This window comes from Panthera leo, chromosome D4 (genome assembly GCF_018350215.1).
Source record: "Panthera leo isolate Ple1 chromosome D4, P.leo_Ple1_pat1.1, whole genome shotgun sequence".
Classification (NCBI taxonomy): Eukaryota; Metazoa; Chordata; class Mammalia; order Carnivora; family Felidae; genus Panthera; species Panthera leo.
In genome coordinates, this window is record NC_056691.1 from 57,645,560 (window position 1) to 57,659,169 (window position 13,610).

The 13,610-nt window shown below is 39.0% G+C and overlaps 1 protein-coding gene across 2 annotated transcripts in view; it reads left to right on the forward strand.

The window, feature by feature from the left end:
* RECK (reversion inducing cysteine rich protein with kazal motifs) overlaps positions 1–13,610 on the forward strand; it is a 79,674-nt gene that overhangs the window by 53,125 nt on the left and 12,939 nt on the right. For both annotated transcript variants that reach the window (XM_042913544.1, XM_042913545.1), the window contains 2 exons: positions 2,232–2,354; positions 4,642–4,813. In XM_042913544.1, the coding sequence (XP_042769478.1) occupies positions 2,232–2,354; positions 4,642–4,813 (295 nt within the window). The remainder of the gene's footprint in view (positions 1–2,231; positions 2,355–4,641; positions 4,814–13,610) is intronic.

Consider the following 13,610-nt stretch of genomic DNA (forward strand, 5'->3'; position numbering starts at 1 on the left):
GGGGAAGGAAAAATAAAATAAAAACAGAGAGAGACAAACCATAAGAGACTCTTAACAATAGAGAACAAACTGAGGGTTGCTGGAGGGAGATGGGTGGGAGGTGGGCTAAATGGGTGATGGGCATTAAGGAGGGCACTTGTTGTGGCAAACACTGGGTGTTGTATGTTAAGTGATGAGTCACTAAATTCTATTCCTGAAACAAACACTACACTATATGCTAACTAACTTGAATTTAAGTAAAATCTTGGGGGCACCTGGGTAGCTCAGCCATAAGTGTCCAACTCTTTTTTTTTTTTATGTTTATTTATTTTTGAGAGAGAGAGAGACAGAGCACAAGTCGGGGAGGGGCAGAGACAGAGAGGGAAACACAGAATCCGAAACAGGTTCCAGGCTCTGAGCTGTCAACACAGAGCCCAATGCAGGGCTAGAACTCGGGAACGAGGAGATCATAACCCGAGCCGAAGTTGGATGCTTAACCGCCTGAGCCACCCAGGCGCCCCTTAAGTGTCCAACTCTCGATTTCGGCTCAGGTCCTGACCTCGCAGTCATGAGATCCAGCCCGCATTGGGCTCCACACTGGGCATGGAGACTGCTTAAGATTCTCTCTCTCCTCTGTCTCCCTCCTCATCTGCCCCTCCCTAATGCTTGCTCCAAATAAATAAATAAAGTCTTGGAAGAAAAAAAAAAAAACACCCTTTGATGCCCTCTCTAAAAGTCTAAGGGTCTTGCTTTCTCACTGCTACTTTAATCATCTTTTGCTTATAGCCCTAACTGATATATGACTTTAAAAATTGTGGGGAAAAAAATGCTACTTTTGAGAATGTACTCCCCCACAGCTGTTCACTCTGCTACCCTCATCCCTATCTCCACCCCCACCCCCATCAATCAGAGTAGTTCAGCTTTTATATAACTCCTGGTTTTACTCTTCTGTGTGAAATCTTATTAGAAAGAAGGGTGCTTTTGGCTAAAAAGGGACTGCAAGTGTCTGCCCTAGAACAAGTCAGGTATTCCTTTTTTTTTAACTTTATTTTTTTGAGTGAGAGAGAGAGAGAGAGTGAGTGGGGTAGGGGCAGAAAGAAAGGGAGAATGAGAATCCCAAGCAGACTCTACGTTGTCAGCGCAGAGCCTGACTCGGACTCGATCTCACAAACCATCTCACAAATCGACCCAGGCACCCCCAGGTATTCATTTTTTAATCCATATTCTACTTAGCCAAAGTGTAGGGTAGGTACCTTGTATCACAGAATATTTCTGAGGGTAAACATTCCTTCCATAGATTTCCACTGATTAAATGCATATTTTTTACAGAAGAACATACTAGTGCCTTTTGGGGCTAAAATCGCATGAGGGACTGAGGTCATACCGTACATGATCAGATGAGGGAGAATGTGATCCACAGAAGGGAGCAAACCAAGTGGTGCTCTTCAAGGACCTAGTCACTCCTGCCAGGGCATCAGGAGAGTCTTTGATTCAAAGATGGCATCAGGGCTGGTTCAGGAAAGTTGAGCAAAGTTCCAGAAGGAGGAGAGGACCATTTGAGGCAGAAGGGACACCCAAAAGGATTCTCAGAGAATAGGGAGCCGTCTAGTTAGACTAGCACATTAGGGGTTTGGAGGGATATGGTGGGAGTTAAATATTAAAATATAAATATTACAGGTTTAACTCCCCTGTTTGTATATTCAGAAGTGATCTTTCGGGCGCCTGGGTGGCTCAGTTGATTAAGCGTCCGACTTCAGCTCAGGTCATGATCTCACAGCCCGTGAGTTCGAGCCCCGCGTCAGGCTCTGTGCTGACAGCTCGGAGCCTGGAGCCTGCTTTGGATTCTGTCTCCCTCTCTCTCTGCCCCTCCCCTGCTCATGTTCTGTCTCTGTCTCAAAAATAAATAAAAACATTAAAAAAAAAAAGAAGTGATCTTTCAAGAATTTGTTTTAAATTTTTATTTAGGGGCGCCTGGGTGGCTCAGTCAGTTAAGCAGCCGACTTCGGCTCAGGTCATGATCTCATGGTCCGTGAGTTCGAGCCCCGCGTCGGGCTCTGTGCTGACAGCTCAGAGCCTGGAGCCTGTTTGATATTCTGTGTCTCCCTCTCTCTGACCCTCACCGGTTCATGCTCTGTCTCTCTCTGTCTCAAAAATAAATGTTAAAAAAAAAAATTTTAACTATTACATTTTTAATTTATGATTTATTTATAAATGCATGAAATAGATCAACATTTTATGTCTCTTTTTCTCAGGTCATGGGACATCCTTTAACATTGACTGCAATATCTGTTCTTGTTTTGCTGGCAATTTGGTGTGTTCTACCCGCCTGTGCCTCAGTGAGCACAGTTCAGAAGATGACCGTCGCACCTTCACAGGTAAACATGGTCACCCAGAACCTATCCCCAGCAGCCATCATCTCTTTGTACCCATTTCCCTTCAAGGCAGCTTTGATGGTCTTGCCATAACCACAGATGTACCTAGTAAGATAAATACATAATCCGAGAGCAAGGTACTTTTTCTCTCTGGATCTGTTTCCTCCTCTATGAACTGAAGGCATTAAACTAAATGTTTTCTTAGGACCCTTCCAGCTCTAATATTCTTGAATTCCGTGAGTCAGAATGAACAGGGCCCGTGATTGGGATGGTTTTGGTTAAATGGGACTTTTCTATCTGCCAAAATACCTCATCTCCCCCTACCATTTTGTGTGTGTGTGTGTGTGTGTGTGTGTGTGTGTGTGTTTTACTGCTAATTTTTTAAAATTAGTTTATTTGTTTATTGTTTAATTTACATTCAAGTTAGTTGGCACATAATGCAACAATGATTTCAGGAGTAATGCCTGCCATTATGTTATAAAATGTCCATGTATTTTCTAAGTTTATTTCTGTTCTAATGTTTTTCTCATCACCTTCTTCCCTGAACTGCCTTAGCTTACTGGTTCATTAGGTAGAGACCCCTATAAAGCTATAGGTAGAAAAAGAAGAATCCTCCTTCCAATCTAGTGTATAAAATCTAGAATTATGGCATGCCTGGGTGGCTAGTCGGTTGAGCGTCTGACTTCAGCTCAGGTCATGATCTCACGCTCTGTGAGTTGGAGCCCCATGTCGGGCTCTGTGCTGACAGCTCAGAGCCTGGAGCCTGCTTCAGATTCTGTGTCTCCCTTTCTCTCTGCCCCTCCCCTGTTCATGCTCTGTCTCTCTGTCTCAAAAATAAATAAAAACATTAAAAAAAAATTTTTTTTTAATCTAGACTTAGATGTTTGAAGTCTGGCTTAGGGGATTTCTGGAATGTCAAAGGGTAATTAATACCGAAAACAAGACAAAGAAAGATTGTAAACTCTTCATGTAGGCTCCTTCCACTCTCATCTCATTAGGGAAGGGGAAGAACAAGAAAGTAACTTGCAAATTATTGTAATTTTGAGACTTAAGCATTTTTATGAACGTCTTGTTGGGCTGGGACAATATCTGAGTCCCAAGAAATGTGGTACACTTTGTGGCCAGTAAAATCTCCTTAGAATCTGCTAGCTAAACAGTCACTAACTTAATTTACTCCAGAACATGAGGGACTGTGCACTACAGGGAAAAGGGTCCTGCTAGTTGTAAAGTTCATCTTCCAAAAACATTTAGATGTAAATAAGTAAGTAGTCTTCTGTGTAAGTCTTTAGTTCACTCTGCATTCCCACATGGTTTTATGGTCTCTCTAAGCAGAATGAACTGCTCTCATCAAAGCAGAGCAGATAGAGGATAATAATAAGAATAACAATGATGACAATAAAGCATCAAGATTGACACTCAAGGTGGAGAGAGGGTGGGGTGGAGTTAGTCCTGCCTTTACTTCCCCAGCAGTCTGCTGTTCACTTCTTATTTCTGATTTCCTTTTTATTTCCAGTGGGCTGGAGGTACAAGGTTGGCAAATCCCTAATCTATCCTCCTCCCACCCCACTCCATGTGTAACTTAAGTTCAGGGAAAGAAGAATCAACTTGCTGCTGCAATGGCATGAAATGGGGTAAAGGAGGTTACCTGGTTTCTCTTTACCTGGAATCAAAGGTATTCCAGATCTGGAGAAAAGCAGATACCAATAGATACCCAGAGACTGTGCTGTTGCTGTTAACAACTATAGCTGTCTCTCAAGAAAAAAACATCGCTTCTCAGTAGCCTTTTTACTTACTGGAGCATAATCCCAGCAGCATAAAGCATAGGAATGTTAAGAAAGTACTATTCTTGATTGATTACTCATAAAAATTTTTAAGTCTCAAAATTTAAGTAATTTCCCAAGTTACCTTCCTGTTCTTTTGGTATTACCCTTTAACATTTCAGAGATCCCGCAAGCCATACTTTATACATACTTTATACATACTAAATTGAGAGGAGCATTCTTTACTTCTCCTACCTGTAGCTTTTTTTATGTGGGTTTCTACCCCTGGGATCAAGGCCAGGAAACCCTCAATTAGGTGGTAATAAATGGAACAAAGGAAAGCCATTATGCAGACAAATGGCTTTTCAGAGCCTCACCACCTGTAAAAACACTGTCAGGGATTGGAGTGATGCTTTTTCCTGACTCAATTCACAATTCTGTTTTAACTTGAGACCTCCATGTTAATTAGGAAATATGAGGGGCAAGGGAATGTACAAGTGCCCATCAGTGAGTCTGTATCCTCTCCACAGGTCTGCCCTGTAACTGTGCAGATCAGTTTGTCCCCGTGTGTGGGCAGAATGGACGCACTTACCCCAGCGCCTGCATTGCTCGCTGTGTGGGCCTCCAAGACCATCAGTTTGAGTTTGGATCGTGCATCTCAAAGGATCCATGTAATCCTAATCCCTGCCCCAAAAACCAAAGGTAAACTAAATGGCTCCTTATCTTTTTCTTTTTTTTTTTTTGTAAGTTTTTATTTTAATCCCGCAGTGTTCATCACGTATTTTACCCATCCCCACCCACCCACCTCCCCTCTGATAACCATCAGTTTGTTCTCTATAATTAAGAGTCTGTTTCTTGGTTTGTGTGTGTGTCTCTCTCTCTTTTCCCTTCCTTGTTTGTTTTGTTTCTTAAATTCCACATCTGAGTGAAATCATATAGTATTTGTTTCTCTCCAACTGACTTATTTCACTTATTTAGCATTGTACTCTCCGTCTCCATCCATGTTGTTGCAAATGGCAAGATTTTATTCTCTTTTATGGCTGAGTAATATTCCATTGTATATATATACCACCTCTTTATCCATTCATCACTTGACGGACATTGGACTGCTTCCATAGTTTGCCTATCGTAAATAATGCTGCTATAAACATAGAGGTACATGTATCCCTTTGAATTAGTGTTTTCATATTTTTTGGGTAAATACCCAGGAGTGCAATTGCTGGATCATAGGGTAGTTCTATTTTTGAAGAACTTCCATATTGTTTTCCAGAGTAACTGCACCAGTTTGCATTCCCACCAGCAGTGCAAGAGGGTTCCTTTTTCTCTGCATGCTCACCAACACCTGTTGTTTCCTGTGTTGTGGTTTTAGCCATTCTGATAGGTGTGAGATGATATCTCAGTGTAGCTTTGATTTGCATTTCCCTGATGATAAGTAATGAGGATCTTTTCATATAGATTGGCCATCTGTACGTCTTATTTAGAGAAATGTCTGTTCATGTCTTTTGCTCATTTTTTAATTGGATTATTTGCTTTTTTGGGGGTGTTGACTTTTATAATTTCTTTATGTATTTTAGATACTAACCCTTTAATCAGATATGTCATTTGCAAAAAACCTTCTCCCACCATGTAGATTCCCTTTTAATTTTGTTGATTGTTTCCTTTGCTGTGCTGAAGCTTTTTATTTTGATGTAGTCCCACTAGTTTATTTTTGTTTTTATTTCCCTTGCCTCAGGGGACCCATCTAGAAAAAAGTTGCTATGGCCAACATCAGAGAAATTACAGCCTGTGCTCTCTTCTAGGATTTTTATGGTTTCAGGTTTCATATTTAAGTCTCTAATCCATTTTGAATTTAGTTTTGTGTATGGTGTAAGAAATGGCCCAGTTTCTTCCTCTGGCATGCTGTCTAGTTTCCCCAAAACCATTTGTTGAAGAGACTGTCTTTTTCCCACTGGATATTCTTTCCTGCATTGTCAAAGATTAATTGACCATATAATTGTGGGTTCATTTCTAGATTTTCTATTCTGTTCAGTTGATCTATGTGTTTATTGTTGTGCCAGTACTATACGGTTTTGATTACTACAGCTTTGTAAAATAATGTGAAGTCTAGAATTATAATGCCTGTGGCTTGGCTTGGCTTTTTCAAGATTGTTTTGGCTATTCGGGGTCCTTTGTGGTTCCAAACAAATTTTAAGATTATTTGTTCTAGTTCTGTGAAAAATGCTATTGATATTTTGACAGAGACTACATTAAATGTGTAGGTTGCCTTGTGATACAGACATTTAAACAATATTTGTTCTTCCAATCCATGAGCATGGAATGTCTTTCCATTTCTTTGTGTCATCTTTAATTTCATGCATCAGTGTTTTATGGTTTTTAGAGTACAGGTCTTTCACCCCTTTGGTTAGGTTTATTCATAGGTATCTTATTATTTTTGGTGCAGTTGTAAATGGAATTGTTTCCTTAATTGCTCTTTGTGCTGCTTCATTATTGGTGTATAGAATTGCAAAAGATATCTGTAGATTGATTTTATGTCTTGTGACTTTACTGAATTCATTTATCAGTTCTAGCAGTTTGTTGGTGGAGTCCTTTGGGTCTTCTATATATAGTGTCATGTCTTCTGCAAATAGTGAAAGTCTTAACTTCTTACTTACTGATTTGAATGCCTTTTATTTCTTTTTGTTGTGTGATTGCTGTGGCTAGGACTTCTAGTACTATGTTGAATAAAAGTAGTGAGAGTAAACATCCTTGTCTTGTTCCTGACCTTAGGGAAAAGGCTCTCAGTTGATCCCCATTGAGGAGGATGTTAGCTGTCAGTTTTGCATATACGATCTTTATTATTTTGAGTTATGTTCCCTCTAAACCTACCTTGTTGAGGGTTTTTATCATCAATGAATGTTGTACGTTGTCAAATTTTTTTTCCTGCATCTGTTGGAATGATCACATGGTTCTTACCCATTCTCTTACTGATGTGATATGTCACATTGATTGATTTGCAAGTATTGCAGCCCAGGAATAAATCCCACTTAATCATGGTATATGATTGTTTTTTTAAATGTATTATTGGATTCAATTTGCTAGCATTTTATTGAGGATTTTTGCATCTGTGTTGATCACACATATTGGCCTGCAGTTCTCTTTTTGTGGTGTCTTTATCTGGTTTTGATATCAGGGTAATGCTGGCCTCAAAGAATGAATTTAGTTTTCCTTCCTTTTCAATTTTTTTGAATAGTTTGAGAAGAAGAGATATTAACTCCTTTTTAAATGTTTAGTAGAATTCGCCTGGTCCTGAACTTTTGTTTGTTGGAAGTTTTTTGATTATTGATTCAGTTTCTTTGCTGATGATCAGTCTGTTCAAATCTTCTATTTCTTCCTATTTTAGTTTTGGTAGGTATGTCTTTCTAGGTTGTCTAATTTGTTGGCATATAGTTTTCTAAAATTCTCTTATAATTGTATTTCTGTGGTGTTTGTTGTTATTTCTCCTCTTTCATTTGTGATTTTATTTATTTGGATCCTTTCCCTTTTTTTTTCTTGATAAGTCTGGCTGGAGTTTTATCAATTTTATTGATTTTTTTTCTAAGAACCAGCTCCTAGTGGCATTAATATGCTTTATTGTTTTTGTTTTGTTTTGTTTATATATCATTTATTTGTGTTCTAATCCTTATTATTTCCTTCCTTCTGCTGGTTTTAGATTTTGTATGTTCTTTTTCTAGCTCTTTTAGGTATAAGGTTAGGTTGTTTATTTGAGATTTTTCTTGCTTCTTGAGATAGGCCTGTATTGCTATAAACTTTCCTCCTAGAACCACTTCTGCTGTATCCCAAAGGTTGTGAACTGTTGTGTTTTCGTTTTCATTTGTTTCCATGTACTTTATTTCTTTTATTTCCTGGTTGACCCATTTACTGTTTAGTAGTATGTTATTTAACCTCCATGTATTTGTGGTCTTTCCAGATTTTTCTTATGGTTGACATCTAGTTTCATAGTGTTGGGCTCAGAAAAGATGCATGGTATGACTTTGATCTTTTTAAATTTTTTGAGGCTTCTTTTGTGCCTTAATATGTGATCTATTCTGGAGAATGTTCCATCTGCACTTGAAAAGATTGTATATTCTGCTGTTTTATTTAGGACGGAATGTTCTCAATATATCTGTTAAATTCATCTGCTCCAGTGTGTCATTCAGAGCCGTTGTTTCCTTGTTGATTTTCTGTTTAGATGATCTGTCCATTAATGTAAGTGGGGTGTTAAAGTCCCCTACTATTATTGTATCATTATCCATTATTACTTGTACATTTATATTAACCATTTTGTGTATCTGGGTGCTTGTATCTGGGTGCTTCCAAGTCGGGTGCATAAATATTTACAATTGTTATAACTTCTTGTTGGATTGTCCCCTTTGTTATTATATAGTGTTCTTCTTTGTCTCTTGTTACAGTCTTTGCTGATACAAGTATTGCTACTCTAGCTTTCTTTTGACATGCATTGGATGATAAATGTTTCTCCATCCCCCCACTTTCAATCTGCAGGTGTCGTTAGGTCTAAAATGAGTCTCTTGTAGGCAGCATATAGATAGGTCTTGTTTTCTTATCCATTCTGTCACCCTGTGTCTTTTGATTGGGCCATTTAGTCCATTTACAGTCAAAGTAATTATTGATAGATATGTATTTATTGCCATTTTATTGCCTGTGTAGTGGTGCTTTCTGGAAATTTTCTCTGATCCTTTCTTGTTTTTCTCTCTTTCATGGTTTGCTGATTTTCTTTAGTGATGTATTTTAATTTTTTTCTTTTTATTCTTTGCATATTTATTAGTGGTTTTGATTTGTGGTTACCATTAGGTTTGTATATAACCCCTTCTGCATATAGCAGTCTATATGAAGTTGATGTTTGTTTAAATTTGAACAAATTCTTTATTCCTCTCCTCCCCACATTTTAGGTGTATGGTATCATATTTATATCATTTTATTTTATGAGTTCCTTGACTGAGTTTTTACAGAAATACTCATTTTTATTGCTCTTGTGTTTCCTATCTTTATAAGCCATTTTGGTCTTTCCTTTTCACTCAAACACTACCCTTAAATAATTATTTCAGGGCTGGTTTAGTTGTCATGAATTTCTTTAGTTTTGTTTGTCTGGGAAGCTCTTTATCTCTCCTTCTATTCTGAATGATAACCTTGCTGGGTAGAGTATTCTAGGCTGCAGGTCTTTCCCATTCAGCACTTTGAATATATCCTTTCTGGCTGGGAAAATTTCTGCTGAAAAATCATCTGATAGCCTTATGGAGTTTCCTTTGTATGTAACTGTCTTCTTTTGTCTTGTGGCTTTTTTAAAACTTAATTTATTTATTTTGAGAGAGAGAGAGAGAGAGAGAGAGAAGCAGAGAGAGAGGGAGAAAGAGAATCCCAAGCAGGCTCTGCACTGTCAGCACAGAACCTGACATAGGGCTCAATCCCACAACCTTGGGATCATGACCTGAGCCAACCAAGAGTCGTATGCTCAACCAGCTGAGCCACCCAGGTGCTCCAATATTTTTTTCTTTATCACCATATCTTGCCATTTTAATTACAATATATCTTGGTGTGGATCTTTCTGTTGATTTTGTTGGGGGTTCTCTGTGCCTCCTGGATCTGGATATCTGTTTCCTTCCCCAGATTAGAGAAATTTTCAGCTATTGTTTCTTCAAATAAATTCTCTGCCCACTTTTTCTCTCTTCTTCTTTGGGATTCCTATAATACAAATACTATTACATTTGATGGAATCACTGAATTCCCTAGGTCTATTTTCATTTTGCATAATTCTTTTTTCTCTCTTTTGTTTAGCTTGATTACTTTCCATTACTCTGTCTTCTAGATCATTAATTCATTCCTCTGCTTCTTCCAACCTGCTGTTCATTCCACCAGGCATGTTTTTTGTTTCATTTATTGAGCCCTTTATCTCTACTATGTTATTCCTTATCTCTGTGTTAAGGGTCTCACTGATGTCTTCCACTCTTTTCTCAATTCTAATGAGTATCCACATGATCATGCTGTAAATTCTCCATCAGCATGTTACTTCTATCTGTTGTACTTCAATCTCTGGCCATGCCCGTGTCCTGTTCTTTCATTTGGGATAAATTCATCTGTCTTCTCATGTTGTCTAAGTCTCTATGCCTGTTTCTGGGTGTTAGGAAAGTCAGCTATGTCTCCTGTTCTTAAGGATGGTGGCTTTATGGAGAGGTCCTGTAGTGCCCTGCAGTATAATGTCCCCTATTCTCCAGGACCTGCTTCTGGGAGTGTCTCCAATGTGTGCTGCATGTGCTCTGCTGTTTTATCCTGGCTACTTTATCCTTCAGGCCAGTTGTATGCAGAGGCTCTTTGCCTGTTGTGGGCACTGTTTGGTCCTGGTCTGAAAGTGGGGCATTTTAACTAGCTGTGCTCTCGTCTGTTTGTGAAATGAGACATATTGCCACTGCTACTGGAACCAAGTCTCTGCAAAATTCCCACATGGGAAGATGCATCGTGAGCAGGGCTTTGGGCCAGTCTTCTGCAGGAGGGGGCCCACCACACTGGGACTCAGGCAAGTGTGACTGGGAAGGATGATTCCACCAGAGCATGATGGGGCAGGGCTTGGTGTAAGCAAGTTAAGTTGCAGGTGTTGGTGCTGCATTGGTTCCCAAAGGTGGTCCTGTGCTTATGTTGAGGGGTGGGGGAGGAAAATGGCACCTGTGAATTCCTTTTTTCATGGAGATTCCTCCATGAAATGCTGTCTCTCTGGGACATACTCTGAGATGAGTGAATAACCTCCCTACTGTGTGCTCCGGGTGCTCTTCGGTTTGCTGTTTCCATGCTGTCTGTCCATAGGCTTTTTGCCCTCCTTTTCTTCCAGAACAGCCCCAATGTCCTCTGAACTCTCCCAGAACCAACCACACTAACCTTTAAAACTCCAGGCTTTAAGCCACACTGGTTGCAAGACCTCATGAAATTTGAGCCCTCTCATTTTCCAAGCCAATTGCTGCAGGGATTTGTCTTCCCCAAGCACTCCCCTGTGTGCTAGTTTGTTTCTCACCTTTCTCTGTGACCATGGCTGCCACAGGTCCACAATCTATTTCTCTCCCAAGCTGTGTCTGAGTGGTAGGATATATTCAACATGCTGAACTGGAAAAAATATGCAGCCAAAAAGTCTTTATTCAGGAAGGCTGTCATTCAAAATAGAAGTGGAGATAAAGAGTTTCCCAGACAAACAAAAATTAAAGGGGTTCATGACCACTAAACCAGCCCTGCAAGAAATTTTAAGGGGGGACTCTCTGAGAGGAGAAAAGATGAAACAAAACAAAAAAAGACGAAAAGCAGCAAAGACTAGAAAGGACCAGAGAACACCACCAGAAATTCCAACTCTACAGGCAGCACAATGGCAATAAATTCATATCTTTCAGTACTCACTCTAAATGTCAATGGACTAAATGCCCCAATTAAAAGATATAAAGGGGCGCCTGGGTGGCTCAGTCGGTTGAGCGTCCGACTTCAGCTCAGGTCATGATCTCGCAGTCCGTGAGTTCGAGACCCGCGTCGGGCTCTGGGCTGATGGCTCAGAGCCTGGAGCCTACTTCCGATTCTGTGTCTCCCTCTCTCTCTGCCCCTCCCCCGTTCATGCTGTCTCTCTCTGTCTCAAAAATAAATAAATGTTAAAAAAAAAATTAAAAAAAAAGATATAGGGTAACAGAATGGATAAGAAAACAAGATCCATCTATTTGCTGTTTACAAGAGACCTATTTTAGACCTAAAGATACCTTCAGATTGAAAGTAAGGGGATGGAGAACCATATACCATGTTAATGGATACCAAAAGAAAGCCGGAGTAGCCATACTTATATCAGACAATCTAGATTTTAAAATAGACTGTAGCAAGAGATGAAAAAGAGCATTATATCATAATTAAGGGGTCTATCCACCAAGAAGATCTAACAATTATAAACATTTGTGTTCCAAATATAGAGGCACCCAAATATATAAATCAATTAATCACAAACATAAAGAAACTCATTGATACTAATGCCATAATAGTAGGGGACTTCAACACCCCACTTATAGCAATGGACAGATCATCTAAACAGAAAGTCAACAAGGAAACAATGGCTTTGAATGACACACTGGACCAGATGGACTTAACAGATATATTCAGAACATTTCATCCTAGAGCAGCAGAATACATATTCTTCTAGAGTGCACATAGAACATTCTCCCGAGTAGATCACATACTAGGATGCAAATCAGCCCTCAACAAGTATAAAAAGATCGAGATCATACTGTGCATATTTTCAGACCACAACACTATGAAACTCTAAATCAACCCCAAGAAAAAATTTGGAAAGACAATGAACACTTGGAAATTAAAGAACATCCTACTAAAGAATGAATGGGTTAACCAAGAAGTTGAAGAGGAAGTTAAGAAGTACATGGAAGCCAGTGAAAATGATAACACCACAGCCCAAAACCTCTGGGATGCAACAAAGATGGTCATAAGAGGGAAGTATATAGCAACCCAGGCCTTCCTAAAGAAGGAAGAAAGGTCTCAGATACACAACCTAACCTTACACCTTAAAGAGCTGGGAAAAGAACAGCAAATAAATCCCAAAACCAGCAGAAGAATAAAGATTAGAGCAGAAATCAATGCCGTCAAAATAAAAAAACAGTAGAACAGATCAATGAAACCGGGAGTTGTTTCTTTAAAAAGATTAACAAAATTGATAAACCCCTAGCCAGTTTGATCAAAAAGAAAAAGGAAAGGACCCAAATAAATAAAATCAAGAATGAAAGAGGAGAGATCACAACCAACACTGCAGAAATACAAACAATAATGAGAGAATATTATAAGCAATTATATGCCAATAAATTGGGCAATCTGGAAGAAACGGACAAATTTCTAGAAACATATAAACTACGAAAACTTAAACAGGAAGAAATAGAAAATTTGAACAGACCCATAACCAGTAAAGAAATTGAATTAATAATTTTAAAAACCTCCCCAAAAACAAGAGTCCAGGGCTGAAAGTCTTTCCAGGGGAATTCTACCAAACATTTAAAGAAGAGTTAGCACCTATTCTTTTTAAGCTGTTCCAAAAAAAAAAAAAAAAAAAAAAAAAAAGGAAGGAAAACTTCCAAATTCATTCTATGAGGCCAGCATTACCTTGATTCCAAAACCAGACAAATATCCCACTAAAAAGGATAACTATAGACCAATTTCCATGATGAACATGGATGCAAAAATTCTCAAGATACTAGCCAACTGGATCCAACAATACATTAAAGAAATTATTCACCACGACCAAGTGGGATTTATACCTGGGATGCAGGGCAGTCAGTGCAAAAACAATCAATGTGATACATCACATCAATAAAAGGAAGGACAAGAACCACATGATCCTCTCAATAGGTGCAGAGAAAGCATTTGACAAAATACAGCATCTTTTCTTAATAAAAACCCTCAAGAAAGTAGGGATAGAAGGATCATACCTCAAGATCATAAAAACCATCTA